This window comes from Theobroma cacao, chromosome 10, assembly GCF_000208745.1.
Source record: "Theobroma cacao cultivar B97-61/B2 chromosome 10, Criollo_cocoa_genome_V2, whole genome shotgun sequence".
NCBI lineage: Eukaryota > Viridiplantae > Streptophyta > Magnoliopsida > Malvales > Malvaceae > Theobroma > Theobroma cacao.
Window position 1 is genome coordinate 5,426,586 of NC_030859.1, and position 15,125 is coordinate 5,441,710.

The 15,125-nt window shown below is 31.7% G+C and overlaps 1 protein-coding gene across 1 annotated transcript; it reads left to right on the top strand.

The window, feature by feature from the left end:
- Positions 8,030–14,764, top strand: LOC18586548. The gene is made up of 7 exons (XM_018129506.1): positions 8,030–9,757; positions 11,159–11,277; positions 11,926–12,549; positions 13,077–13,383; positions 13,895–14,060; positions 14,183–14,285; positions 14,418–14,764. The coding sequence occupies exons 1-7, from the start codon at positions 8,594–8,596 to the stop codon at positions 14,533–14,535; spliced, it is 2,601 nt and encodes an 866-aa protein (XP_017984995.1). The 5' UTR covers positions 8,030–8,593; the 3' UTR covers positions 14,536–14,764.

Sequence of the window (15,125 nt, forward strand, 5' to 3'; positions counted from 1 at the left end):
CTTTGTTCAAGTTGGATTAAGTGCAATGATTTAGATCAACTTCGTTTTCTTTAATTTCAATGTTATGGAGGCTCTAACGGCGCATTTGATTGGTGAAATATAATAAAAAAATAATGATTATGTAAGAATAAAATGAGGTAAAAATAAAATAAAATAGATATTATATAATTTGGTTTATAAAATAATTTGTTATTTTGATACTATTCCAATATTTAGCAAAAATAACTGCTTTTTTAGAAGTATAGTAAAAATAACTTTGAAATAATAAAAAAATAATAAAATGACAAAATTGTCTTTTATTATAATTAAAAATATTTTTGAGATTTTTTTAACTCATTTTTTTATAATATGTTATTATTAAATAATATTTTAATATATATAACATCAATACTTTAATAATAAATTATTAATATTTTAATGATAACATATTAAATTATTATTTAATAATAACATATTATAAAAAAATGAGTTAAAAAAATCTCAAAAATATTTTTAATTATAATAAAAGACAATTTTGTCATTTTATTATTTTTTTATTATTTCAAAGTTATTTTTACTATACTTCTAAAAAAGCAGTTATTTTTGCTAAATATTGGAATAGTATCAAAATAACAAATTATTTTATAAACCAAATTATATAATATCTATTTTATTTTATTTTTACCTCATTTTATTCTTACATAATCATTATTTTTTTATTATATTTCACCAATCAAATGCGCCGTTAGAGCCTCCATAACATTGAAATTAAAGAAAACGAAGTTGATCTAAATCATTGCACTTAATCCAACTTGAACAAAGAAATTGACCTCTATGTGCTTACTTTATCTTTCTTTCTTTGGGTGACCTAGAGCGTAGTTATTGGCTTAAGTAAAATCAACTATGATCAATAGCACAACCAGAAGTGATTAATAAGGGATATTTTAATTAATAATTTTTTTGGATAAATTCTTTTTATATGTAGCAAGGGTAATTATGTTTAAAGAATGTGATATATATATATATTCTTTAAAAATATAATTAGAGTAGTAGGTCTCCAAGAATTTTTCTCAAACCCATAAAATTATGTTCTTTGAAAGAAAGGATTAATTGTAAGTAATAATGCCCACTTAGTGGATTGAAAGGATTAGGGTTCCAAAATAAAAGGGTAAGAAGTCAATTTGGCACTCATGAGTTTTTAGTGGACACCTTTTCTGAAAATCTATTTAATTTAATTGTGGCATCAAACATATTAGTCATAGAAAACTGGAATGAAGAGATTATGAAACAAAAACTAAAAGGAATGTATATATAAATATAATAGTGAAAGACAGTAAAACCCTATATATAAATAAAAGAATTAAAGATAGGATTAATTTGCAATTTTATGTTTCCCCCCTTTATATTGCTTTGTAACTTGAAATTTAAGTGTAACCCAAATCTCTTCTTTTTTTTTTTTCTACAGTGAGTTTAAATTAGGAAAATTCATCACAAATTTACAGCTGAAAATATTGGTAATGCAGTTGAATGAATGCCCTAGAATTTGTTTGTTTTTTAGTCTTGATCCCATGAATTTTGACATTAATGTTTAGCCACAATCACAAAAATTTCAACTCATAATAAATAGTTAGTAATTATTAAATATTTCAATTGGATAATTTTGCCTTTTTCTTAATAAGTCTGATTCGGTTGAGATTTTGTAAGTGTAATTAAATTATATGTTAAGATTTCATGATAACATCCAGTAAATCAATTCTATGACATTAGAACTCAGTCTTCTTTAGTCAAAAAGGTTTATGTCATGGAAATATCAATTTTTTGTGAAAATATATGAAGAGCAAATGGTGATAATAAAAATTTCCTAGCTTCTTAGCAATAATGATTAAGTAAAATAAGTTGGATAGAACAGCTTTTGATTCTAACATAGAAGTAAACAAGGAGAGTTCAAACCCTTCAATCAGATGGGTCCACTATCAAAATAATTTTGTTTTTGACATCAATGTTAGGGGCATGCTGCTGAATTTAAGTACCTATCAATTTGAAACCCTTTAATTAATACTTTAAATGGAAAAAAGATGATCAATTAGTACTCTAATTAATTGATTAGTCACTTAATCTTTTAAATTGAGAACAATTATTACAATTTTCACACTTTCTTGACTTTGAGAGAAAGCAAGCCATCACAGAATATTGTTCTCCAATCACATAATTAGTTTCATCATAGTTTTTTTTTAGAGTTCTCTTTCCATGCCAGCTGCTTTCACAAAGGAAAAAAGCAGATAAAAATCTAACAAAAAAAATTTATTGAAAATGAACTGATCACATGAATGGATTGTGATCAATTAAGAAATTGAAAAGCATAAAAGAAATCTGCCTGCAGGTAAATGTGAGGACCATGAATAATTAAACTGTTAATTCTGAGTCATGTTTTACCTTTATGATTGAGTTAATCAGCTTTCTAATGTCTTTAGTGTGCAGCTGTTTATAATAATTTTAAATGCAAAAAGTATGCATCTCAAGATTTTGATTCGCAGTCTGAAACTATATGAACCACATAAATTTTTAGTTATCCAGGCTTCAAAATCTTGCATTATCAAATATTCCAATTCCTCTTGGGAATATTATTTGGTCCAACCAACAGTTTCCCTGCTGATATATGTGGCAAAACCAAAATTATCATAGAATTTTCTTCAGATTTTAATGCATAAAATTTTGGTATATTCTACCAACCAATTCAAACAGTAGCTAGACCATTGCTATCTATCATTGTAGGTTCAACAACAGAAAAAATAAGGGCATATTCTACAGGAAAAAGAATTATTGGTGCCCATAAACTAGTCCATCTTTTTCAGAAAAAAAAAAGAATTCAAAAGAAAATATTAAACATCAGCATCATTGAAAATGTCAGCCCATCATACATGAATGATGCAGATCTCACCCTACCCAAAAATGGCCGAAGAGTCAGACAAGGCCCTGATTTCCCCTCGTGGCAATTCCTAGATTACCAAAACTAATGGTCCTTTCCTTTCTTCACCTAATTATAAACCTTAAACCTAATTTATTTTTATTTTTTGTTTTTTTTTTCTTGTTTCTGTACCCTCTTACATTTTGGTCTTTGATTATTTTATTCACTTGGAATAAAGAGGTGGAAAAATTAGCCATAACAAGTACTCTTTGTATCCGAAATTTTGTTAATTCCTATCAATTTGGAATAGCTTTAGTTGTCCAGTACTCATTCAGCTATGATAATGGATATTTTCATATATTAATTAACAATTTGATTTTGTAGATTGGAAAATTTTAAAATTTGATTTTAATTTAATGAGACAAATGTTTAGTCAACCTGCTGAAATTACGCTACTTGTTTCTTTGTTTTTTTTTTGTTTAAATTTTTTGGGGTCAAAAATAAAATACCTCTAGATATATGGTTACAATTCATTAAGTCAATTTTGTTAATGCAAACTAATTTATTATTGTTGGTGACTAGGGTCCCAACCATTTGTTGATAACCAATTGTGTGCCAAAAAGATGTGCTCATGAAGAATCTGTACTTTGCACCAACAATAGTTCTCCAGTTCCAATCATACTCCAATTTTTTTTTTCATTACACTTCCATTAAAGCTTGCATATTGCTATTTTAGTTATAAATTAACTACCAAACTTAATTGCTTGGAATAGGTATGTTTTTTTTTGTAGAGTCATAGCTAGCTTTTCCACCACCTAATTTTTATTTATATGATTGGGGACAATGGGTGTGGAATAAAGGTTTTGAGATTGAGCTGTAACCTTAATTAATCTTTCTTGTATGCATACAAAACAAAGAACATTCTTCAAATTAAAAAAAAAAAGGCTATCTTTTTATTCCTCTCTTCTAAGTTCTTGATAAGGAAGTTGATTGAAAGTCTTTAAATAAATTGGCAACAATACATGTATATATGGCTTATTGGGATAAAATAAATTAAAACACTAATTTGTACAAAAAGTCTTTCAAGATTACATTGAAATAACATCCATTACAACCTTATACATTTTATTAACACAAGTGTAAGGAAATTAATTGATCATACCAGGGGATAATTATGTATAAAATTTAGAAAAATAATGTAACGTGAGAAGTTAAATCATGATATTATCACATGGTGATTTTTTATTTGTTGTGATTTATCCTATAATTTCAATTAATATACTAATTAATAAATTAGCTTTTAATAAAGATGCAAATTCTCACAAAAGTATTAAGGAATTTACATATAATAATAATAATCAGGGCATATGGCTCCGTCTAGTAATATAGAGATTAAATTTCCTTGAATTTACATGAACTTTTATTTTATGGATATGTTTCTCACCAATAATTAGGTTTCATAGTAACCATGATTATGACAAGTCCACCATATTTTTATTATGTGCAACTACAAGTTGCATTAATTTTTTGTGGCATTAGTTTTTTTTTTTTAAAGCTTCTTTGTTTGGTCAAAGACTTGAATATCTAAAATTACACTCATTGAAAAGACATTCCCTAACCCTAGCAAGGTATGGAAGAAATTGTTAACCTTTGCCTGGTCGACTAATGCAGGGCAATTCTTAAACACAATCATTTAAAATGTCATATTTTTATCTCTAAGTGCTTCGATAATTAGTAAAGTACTAAAATTTGTCTATAACTATTGATTTTTTTAGGACATTACTCTAAAACACACTTGAATGAAGAAAATGATCTACCTTGTTTTGAGTCTACCTCGATTCTAGTATCTCTCATGGGATATCACATCAATGAAGTTATGGATATCACTTATTACGAACTTATACTTTCGATCCAAAAGATATGGATACTAGATGAAGGAAGATCTTTCTTTATAAGTTTAAGATCTATCTATTTCTTACTGATGTGAAATTCGTGATATATGCATGTATTTCACTGTTAAAAGAATTGTGTCAAATTTTTTCTTTCTCAAATTAAAAAAAAAAAAGAAAAAACCTACTCTACAGCTATTAACTCCTTTAAAAATTAATTCTTGTAATGGGTAATCTCTCATCATAGTTTTGGTTATCATATGAGGATTTGAGGGAGATCATTAGATAAGGCTAGTAGATTAGTTTATTCTATACTTAAATTTAAATTACCTCCTTATTAAGGATATTGAAACAACAAGCCTTAAACTTATTTAATTACCCAATCAGGTTAATACAAACTATGAGCAATGAGTAGTGTGAGAAATTAAAACTAAAGGTTTATATGAAAATTTTAACTCTCAAAATTCATGGTTGAATAAGTGAGAGTACTTATTTTGATTAGTAAGTTGAATTAAACTTCCAAGTTAAAATGAAATTTAATATTACTCCTTTTCTATTTTCCATTCAAATGCAAAACCATACCAGCCAGCTGCCAGCCGTTCATTGATTAGGCCAAAATTCATACAAATATCTTAGCACTTTGCTTTCTCAATGCCAAGAGCAATTTGCCCCCACACTATCTTTTCAATACATTCTCCCATAGATACATTATCTCAGTATTGGTTGGATTGAAATTGTATTGTATCTCAAGCAATTAACTCCACAATTTTCTAAAACCTTGACAGCCTAGCACGATACCTGCTGCTTAGACAGCAACAAATCTTGTTTCTTTAAAACTATTTAAAAAGATATTTTAGAGTATGAGGAAAAAAAGGGGCTTTACTTAAGGATTTTCCTATGCAAATGTTGTCTGAACAATAGACCAATCATCACAACAACATAGACTTTGTTAGATTGAGTCCTAATTATGCCGGTCCCTTGTTTTTTTTTTTTTCTAATTATGCCGGTCCATTTTACAAGAAAAATTAGATCATTCAATCTAAACAAAAATCATATCTACACACTCAAAATCTAAAAGCAATTTCAAAACCACAGGAATCCATGCACACACACATAACCAAACACTTAACCGAAAATCAAATTCCAGCATATGCAAACACACACGCATAAGCAAACTTTAATGAAAAAAAATCAAATTCTAGAACCATTTAATCAGAAAAAAATCAAATCTCTCTGAATTATTATATTGAAAAATACTGATTTATAATAAATCAAGTTTTTTTTACTAGATTGATAATTTTGTCGATAAAAAACGAAATTTTGTGGTCTACTATATTGATGCCGTTCTTGTTCATTTGGCAGCAAGCCATTATCAATTACTCGAATTCCGTCGGTATTTCATTGTTATTTGATCCGTCTACTAGTATCCACGGATTCATTGTCATTAGATCGTCAATTTGTAGATAGTTATCAATGGATTATCACTGATAAAATTGATTGTGGAGGTAAAAGTTATTTTTTTTTAATGAGAATTGGACGCCTTACAAAATCAAAATTTTCAATTACTTGAGGTGAAGTGTTCTTTAATTTATTTTATTAGAGGAATAATTCATGGGTTATATTTTGATATAATTAGTGATTGTATAAAAATTATAATATTATTTATTTGGATACATAACGAATTTGCGGTTTTTACAATAAAAGTTATCTTTTTCTTACCTTGTAAATACAACCCTACTTATTTTAATATCCGAATTCTGAACTTTTAATCGAGTCATAAGTTTTAATGATTGAGATATTTCCTTGAAAAAATAATACAGAAAAGATGTCATTGATTAAGGAGATGTTACTTTGTTGTATAAACTATTTCTAACCTTTAAAAATGTTAAAAGCATTTTATGGATCTTATAATATGCTAACTGGGGAGATAGGGTTTGATTTGTTTTACAAGTTATTGACTTGTAATAGTCAACGTATTTTTCAAATGTGTTTGATAAAAATGTTAGAACTAATTAGGTGCATATATATATATATATTATGATAATTGTATCTATAGTGGTTAGCAGAACAATACTTCCAAGTAACTTCACTCATATTTTATGAACTAATTCAAAACATTTTTCATGCAACTTGTTTTCTTTTGAATGACCCTTCATCATTTTGCTTTCAGAATTAAAAAAAATAAAAAATTTCATTAGGTTATGAAAAATGAAAAACATTATTGAATAAGGTTAAGTAAAAATAACACATAATTACTTAATACCATTTTTTAAACTAACATCGTGGCAGTGTTAATAGTTCCCTTACGTATAATCATATTTTCAAACTTCAAAATTGTTTCATTGATTGAAACTTAATTTGTTAAAAATAAATTTAAAAGTAATATTTTAAAAATAATAAATTTTAATAAGTGATCAATTATATTTAGATAAAAAAATTAGAGACAATTTCGTTTTACATCAAGCAATTAAACATCAAACATTTACAAGAATAATTATGTTTACAATAATTGATTTTTATTACATTCATTTTAGTTGAAAGATAGAAAAAAGAAGTAATTATGACATAAAAAAGTGGTGGGGCCAACGTACTTAAGATGGGACACCACTCTTCCAAAGCGACAAATCCTTTATAATCAGCAGGATTTTAGCACTAAGCGTATTTTAGGTAAAAATGATTGAAAAATGTTTATTCATACACATATTTTTCTCCAACTCCTAATAAGATATAGCTAGAATTTTTTGAGATTCTAATTCAATTTATTGAAAAATAGAAGCTTCCCTCTTCTAAATTGCAGTTTAAAACTTTTACATACATACATATATATATATATTTCAAAAATAAAATAATTATTTTTAAATTTTTTTAAATTTTTAAAAATAAGTGTATTGTATAATGAACACATGGTTGGTTGGAGAATTATATTCCTAAGTAAATGAATACTTGACAGATTTATTTGATTGTATAAAAGGAAGAGTGGTAGAGTCAGCAAGCATGAAGAAAGAAGAGTAATCGTATATTTCCAAATATAATATGGCGTGGCGTAAAGTAATTGACCGCCAAAAGTATAAATACATTTTAAATAAATAAAAAAAAAGAAACAATCAAAAGCAAAAATTTTGATTACGTGGAACTCATTTGTAAATCGGCGCGCCTCTCCCTCTCCTTCCCTCAAAAAGGAAAAAAAAAAAAAACCACTAAAACAAAATAAAAATAATTTTCTCTCTCTTTCTTGTAATTATAAATTTCTCACATCATTCTCTTCTGTGATCTCTCTCTCTCCTTTTCTCTCTGAACAAACCAAATTTCTGTTTCAGCTTCCTATTTTAATTTCCAGAGAAAGAAAATTTCCACATTCTTTTACACGAAAAAGAGCAATAGGAAGCTAGGGTTTTTCTTTGTCATCTCAAATTTTTCATTGTAGAAATTTACGGGTACGTCTCTTTCACCTGAAGTTTTCTTTCACTTTCAACATTTTTCAATCAAATTCCCTCATTTTCCCATTTCTTTGATCCTTTTTTTTTTTTGGATTTTTTTTGTGTGAAGTTTTTGATTTTTGGTATTGTTTATCAGGTGAAGAGATGAATTGGGCTCTGTTCCTTTCCAATTTTAGGGCATAGGCGTAGGATTTTTATATGTGAAACTTTTTTTTTTTGTTTTTGATAAATTTTGGAAGCTAAATTGGGGCTTGGTTTTGTAATTTTATTGTATAATTTGTGGTATTTTTGTTACAAAGTTGTGATCTTGGGGTACATTAGGAGGCAAATGGGTTATTTGCATTAGGAAAAAAAAAATCAGGTGAAGGAAAAAAAGGAAAATAATGACAGATTTTCAACCTTTACAACAAAAACCAGAATCCCAAAATGATGCCAGAGCCGAATTTGAAAGGGGTTTGGAGGAATTAATGAGAGGGCATTTAGATGATTGTATGCCATTTGCATCATGTAGTTCTAATAGAAATCCTGATGACGAGGATGATGAGGGTGATCAGCTTGTTAGGAGGAGGAGAAGGTCTGATCTTGAAGGTGATGACTTGGCTGAGTCATCCGCAGCTAGAAGGCGGCATTCTAGGATTTTGAGTAGGTGGGCTGCTAGGCAGGCTCAGGAAATGATGACAACGATTGAGAGGAGGAATAGGGAGTCTGAGTTAATGGCTTTGGCCGGTTTACATACTGTTTCAATGCTTGACTCTTCGTTCTTGAGAGAGTCACAGTCGCCTACTTCTAGGCGACAGGGGGGCAATGTTGAGAGGCCGAGTACTCAGGCTTCTGCGATTTTGCAAATGTGGAGGGAGTTGGAGGATGAGCATTTGTTGAATAGGGCTCGAGAGAGAGTGAGAGAAAGGTTGAGGCAACGAAGGAATGCTGATAGTAATGCGACAATATCTAGTACGACTTTGTCTGAGAGTCGCGGGAGTGAGAATCATGGGAGTGTTGGGGATGCTAGTGAGAGTGAGAATGAGTATGGACCTTGGTCACATGATCAGGGCGTGTCACAGAATGATCGTGGGGATAATAATGGGTCTAGTAGGGAGCAGTCTCCTGATCTTGGCGAAGTCGAGAGGGAGAGGGTGAGACAGATTGTTCGGGGGTGGATGGAGAGTGGGATTAGTGATCATTCATCCAATGTTACGCAAAGGGCTGGCAGTCCTAGAGCTGAATGGCTTGGCGAAACGGAGCGTGAGCGAGTTAGAATTGTCCGGGAGTGGGTGCAAATGACAAGTCAGCAGCGAGGAGTTCGTGGAGGACGGAGGGAAGATCAGGCAGCTACAATTGGTGCAGAAGGTGATCGAGTTCGTGAAGGCTCAGTTGCTGACAATGACGAAGGCCAACCGGAGCATATTCGCAGGGACTTGCTGAGGTTGCGTGGAAGACAAGCTGTAATTGACTTGCTTGTGAGGATTGAAAGAGAAAGACAGAGGGAACTGCAGGGTTTGTTGGAGCACCGTGCTGTATCTGATTTTGCTCATCGTAACCGCATTCAGGTCAGTTGGATATCATGAAGTGTCTTAATTTTCTGCATCTCTAATATGGTACTTGCTCTCTTGCATTTGTAAATTGCTTCATACGATACTTTTCTTTATTTCAGTGAATTATATTCAGCTATACTTCGGAGATTTGTATTAAACTTTTCTAATTTGTGGAACATATCTAAAATATTCCGGAGTTTAAATTGAGTTTTGAGTAAATGATGCGTATTTCTGTTTTGTACTAATGTTGTGTTATTTAGTTTTGCACTTGTGTTGTAGTGTACATGTGTGCTTTCTCTTTAATTGTGTATTTCTTATATTTGTTTGAAATAAATGGACTGCAAGTTATTGCTTTCCATTCATTGATGTTTGATCCATAGTTTGAGTCAAGGCTTTGAGTCCAGCATATGTTTTAGTTTCATGTAGGATTCACCTGTTTCAGTACTAAGGTACTGAGGATGCTCTACTTTAAGTCAAGATGCCATTTTGATGGGACTTTGTGGAATTCTAAGCCTTTATGATTGACTCAACTGTGGGCTGGACTTACTTTCTTGTTTAGTTCCTCAAGAAACTTGATCTATTTACCTTACTAGGATCAATTTGAATTGATTTGATTTTCTTTTATGGTTTATGGTTCTCCTGACCAACCAAAGAATCAACCAATAAATAAATAAGTACATAGCAAAAGGAATAAAAATTTGAAATAGAGAAAGCATGAGTTTAGCTTCTTATTTTTGGATTAAAAAAATATTCAATATCAATAGGAGGTTCTGTTCTGTACTTTTTTGCAATGTTATTCTTGAAGAAGCTTGAATATCTATAGTATTGGTTAGATCTATTTGAATGGTGGTTTAATAGTTGACAGATCTCTTTTCATCATGTACCATATTGATTTCTTGAACTAGTAGTCAATGTTAGAGTTTGTAGATGACCATGACCTTAAATGATGCTTGAGGCTGACTTAAGATACTATCATGTGGATAACTTCACACATTTTCGTGTTTCCACTTTTAAAAATGTTTTTTCCTTGATAAATACAATTTGGTGCTTCAGTTTTTACCATTTTTTACCCTACAGTGTTACCCATATAGGAATTAAGATGCAGAAATGTTCATGCTAGGCTAGAAATTAAAAGGACATGTGCTTTTTTTTTCCTTCTTAGTAGGTAAAACTTGCTATATCAGGGTTAAGAGTGAAGGTACTATCAATTCAGATGTTTTTGAAAATATTTTAATGTTCTATTAAAGTAAAAACACATGGGAATTAGCTTTTATGTATCACTCCTGGACTATTGTGTAATGACACCTCATGATGGTAATATATTTTTTGGTCTTGCTCAATGAAAGTCCTCTGGTATCATGAGTTTTTGCTTACATACATGGCCATGCTTAACTACTAATACTTTTAACTTTGCAGTCGCTTCTCAGAGGTAGATTCTTACGAAATGAAAGACCTGTTGAAGAGGAGAGACCGCCGTCAATGGCAGCGAGTGAACTAATTCAATTAAGACAACGACACACTGTATCTGGTTTGAGGTATGAAATGCTTTTATTTATGCCCACATTTAGAATTTTGAAAAATTTTCAGTGTTGTTCAAAATATTTTGGTGATAGTTTTTAAAAGGTTGATTGTTTGTGAAAAATGATGTATGTGTTGAGGAGATTTGGCACATGATAACTAGAACAAGATGCATTGTTTGAATACTAAGAATTTGGTGTTTAGGATTGACAATTTGGTTACAAATTGTTGATGTGCTATGCAATTATACTCCGTGTAGAGGAAAGGGTTTTGTCTGTTGTTGTACTGTGCGATTATATCTTCATTCATCTCCTGAAATGCATTATAGTCCCCATTGTATCCATTTTTAACTTGGGAAAGGGGACAACTTGCACTCTACATTCTCTGCTCCTGGCAAATTGGAACGACTCAGTTTGATTTTTTTCCTTCTCTGATTTTTGTTTGAGAAACATAAAAGCAGATGTTGCCTGCAAAAAAAGCAAGAGATACGTGTTGTGTATGTTGTTTAAAAAAATGAGACGTTGTTCAAAAGTGCAGAGTCCATCTACCTGCCACTTGAATATGTCTGAATGATTCTGTGCAATATTCTTTTCAGCTCATTCAAGCACAAAACTCTCTTGGTTGTCCATTGATTTCAATAACTGCCAAATCTTTTTCTCATTCAGGGAAGGGTTCCGCAACAGATTAGAAACTATTGTTCGCGGTCAAGCAAGCAGCAGTTCTGAAACGACATCTAGCAATGTCATCAATGACTCTAGAAATGAACATTCCCAAACAAACACGTTACAGGATACCCAACGTGAAAATAATGAGCAAACACAATCTAGGACTCTGGAAAATGACATCACACGGTTGCCTAATCAAACAGGAACTGTTAGCAACATGGTTGTTGAGAGCATAAATTGGCAAGAAAATGCTAACCAAGGTGGGAATTGGCGGGAACCAACAACCAATGATGAGAGAGGAAATTGGCAACAGCCAACATATGCTCAGTATAATGAATGGAGAGAAGGCAATGCAGAAGACATGGATACAAATTGGCAAGAAAGTTCAGTTGGTGAGTATCACCAAGAAAATCTTGGAAATGTTAATGGAGAAGAAAGTCATCCGCAGGAAGCTCGGAGGGTTTGGCGTGAGGATGGCTCTCGGGAAGCAGTTGATAATTGGTCAGAAGGGCCTTCTGATCCTCCAAGAGCACGTCGTGCAATCCCTGTTAGAAGGTTCAATAGATTTCATCCACCTGAAGATGATAATGTGTATAGTATGGAACTTAGAGAACTTCTGAGCAGGTATTTGATCACATAAATGGTTCTTTGCACTTAAATTAAAGACATAATACTTAGAAAAAATCCCTAAACTATTCAAGAAATTTGAATAAGCTTTTATTTTTTTATTGCGTTTAATAAAGCCTTTGTATTTCTATTTCGAGTCAAAGAAGCTTTTATGTTTAACAGTTGATTAATTGTTGTTAGTTAAAACGACACTCGTCATTTTATGTCACGTGATGTTAATGTGACATGCTGACATGGCATGCTAATGTGGCATGATGACCTGGTCGCGTGGTAGTTTCACCTTCTAGTCAGTTTTATGTCAGCGTCACGTGGACATAAAATGATAGATATCATTTTGACTAATGACAATCAACTGCCAGTCATAGAGGTTTATATGGTCCAAAATAAAAGCACAGGGGATTAATTGAACATAATTGAAGAATGAGGGCATATTTGAATTTTTTTAAATAGTTTAGGAGTTTTTCAAAACTTTATGCTTATATTAATTATAATTTCTTTGATGGTTGATGTAATTTAATTTGTAGGAGGAGTGTCTCTAACCTTCTTCGAAGTGGTTTCCGGGAAAGTCTAGACCAATTAATACAATCTTATGTGGAAAGACAAGGTCGTTCTCCCATTGATTGGGATCTGCATAGAAACTTGCCAACTCCAGCCTCACCAGAGCATGATCAAGAGCAGCAGAGAGATGAAACAAATGATGATCAGAATGATGCTATTAGCAGGCCTTCTCTGGTGCTACCTTCTCCACCAGTGCCACCACCACAGCCTCTGTGGCATCAGGATTTACATCATACTAGCTGGTCTAGGCACAGCATGCATAGATCAGAAATTGTGAGCCATCTTTCTTAGTGTTGCAACTGTATATTATTATCACCACTGAATCTGGTCATTCTATTCTGTTCTTTATATTGTTGTGTTAAGTATTAAGTTTTCTGTTGGAATAATTTTTAACATATAGAGGTCAGCCTTAGGAATTCTGATTGTGAGTTTCATATCATTTGGACGTAAAATTATTTTTGGAAATGATCCCATATCGAGAGATATTTTGTTGGATAAGTAATTGGATTTTATCCTCCCTAATTGTGGTTGTAACTTCTTTTTTTTTCCATCCAATGGTGAATTTATAACGATAATAATCGATATCATGAAAGAACTTTTTGGATGGCTGAGTTTAACTATGCTACTTCTTTTGTAGCATTATAGTTTGTCAGTTTTGACCAGTTCAATAGATGCTGAGCGTTCTCATGAAATAGGCCCAGATCTCTTACTTTGAGTCCCTGTGCAGCACTTTTTATTACTCTGCATCTTTTAAGTTTTTAATGAAGTTTCTTATTTTGAGCAGGAATGGGAGATGATTAATGATCTAAGAGCTGATATGGCAAGACTCCAGCAGGGCATGAGCCACATGCAGAGGATGTTGGAAGCCTGTATGGATATGCAACTGGAGTTACAGCGATCTGTCAGGCAGGAAGTTTCTGCAGCTTTGAATCGATCTGCGGGTGAAAAAGGTTGGGATATCATCCTAACTCTTTCTTTCATTCAAAGCATTATTTTGCTTTCTTTCCTCTTTATCAGTGCCGTGAGGTAGCTTTTATTGTTTCCTGTTTATAATTTTTCACTTGCATTTCAGGTTTGAGTGCAGAAACATCAGAGGATGGGTCTAAATGGGGTCATGTGAGGAAAGGGACTTGCTGTGTTTGTTGTGATAGCCATATCGATTCACTTTTGTACAGGTTTACTTTCTTGGCAATATCTTTTCATGGTCAATTTCATGCACTAGCATTGGTGTATGAAGATGTGCTCCTTGATACTGATTATATGTGTCAATCGTTTTTTCACATTAAAAAAAAAAAAAATGCTTGCAGATGTGGACACATGTGCACTTGTTCAAAATGTGCGAATGAGTTGGTTCGTGGTGGAGGAAAATGCCCATTGTGTAGAGCACCTATTGTGGAGGTAATCCGTGCATACTCAATACTGTAAAGAGATGAAAGAACAGAATAAGAATTGAAACAGAATGACTGGTAAGGTCTAAAGAGAGCCAATGTCAGCTAAGGCTCCAATTTGTAGAGTGTTCAGTTGTTGCCGGTGTTTTTCTGATTATATGTGGAACACTATGCAGTGTATAATTGGAATAACAGTTGGCATCATTGATTCATCATTCATGCGTAAATAAAATGTCGTCCATAAAATTCTTTTTCTGTTTTTGTTTATTTTCTTCCGTCTCCTCCTTTTGTAGCTAGCTCTGGTCGCCTATCTCTTACGTTTCATTAGCTATCTTCATCTTCCTAGGGTAATCAAACAAGTTTGCCCTGGAAATGTGCTCTGTGAATGCTAATTTAAACTGTGGTCGGAGTTTAAACAGTTAGCATGGGTTGTAAATTTGTTGAAGTTTGCAGATTTTTTTTTGTTGACCATAAATGGGTAAGAGCTTTCTATCAGTGGGTAGAGTGCAACTGTATTATGCTTTAATACATATGAATGGGGGGAATTCACTTACATTGGTATCAAGGCAATTAAAATTTTCAATCCTCTTCATATCTTTATATATTTATATATATATATATATATAT

Excerpts from the sequence above, each read along its gene's own strand:
- LOC18586548 (XM_018129506.1), top strand. The coding sequence starts at position 8,594 with ATGACAGATTTTCAACCTTTACAACAAAAACCAGAATCCCAAAATGAT. Across the intron at positions 9,758-11,158 it reads CTCATCGTAACCGCATTCAG|TCGCTTCTCAGAGGTAGATT; the intron begins GTCAGTTGGATA and ends TTAACTTTGCAG. Across the intron at positions 14,061-14,182 it reads TCGATCTGCGGGTGAAAAAG|GTTTGAGTGCAGAAACATCA; the intron begins GTTGGGATATCA and ends CTTGCATTTCAG.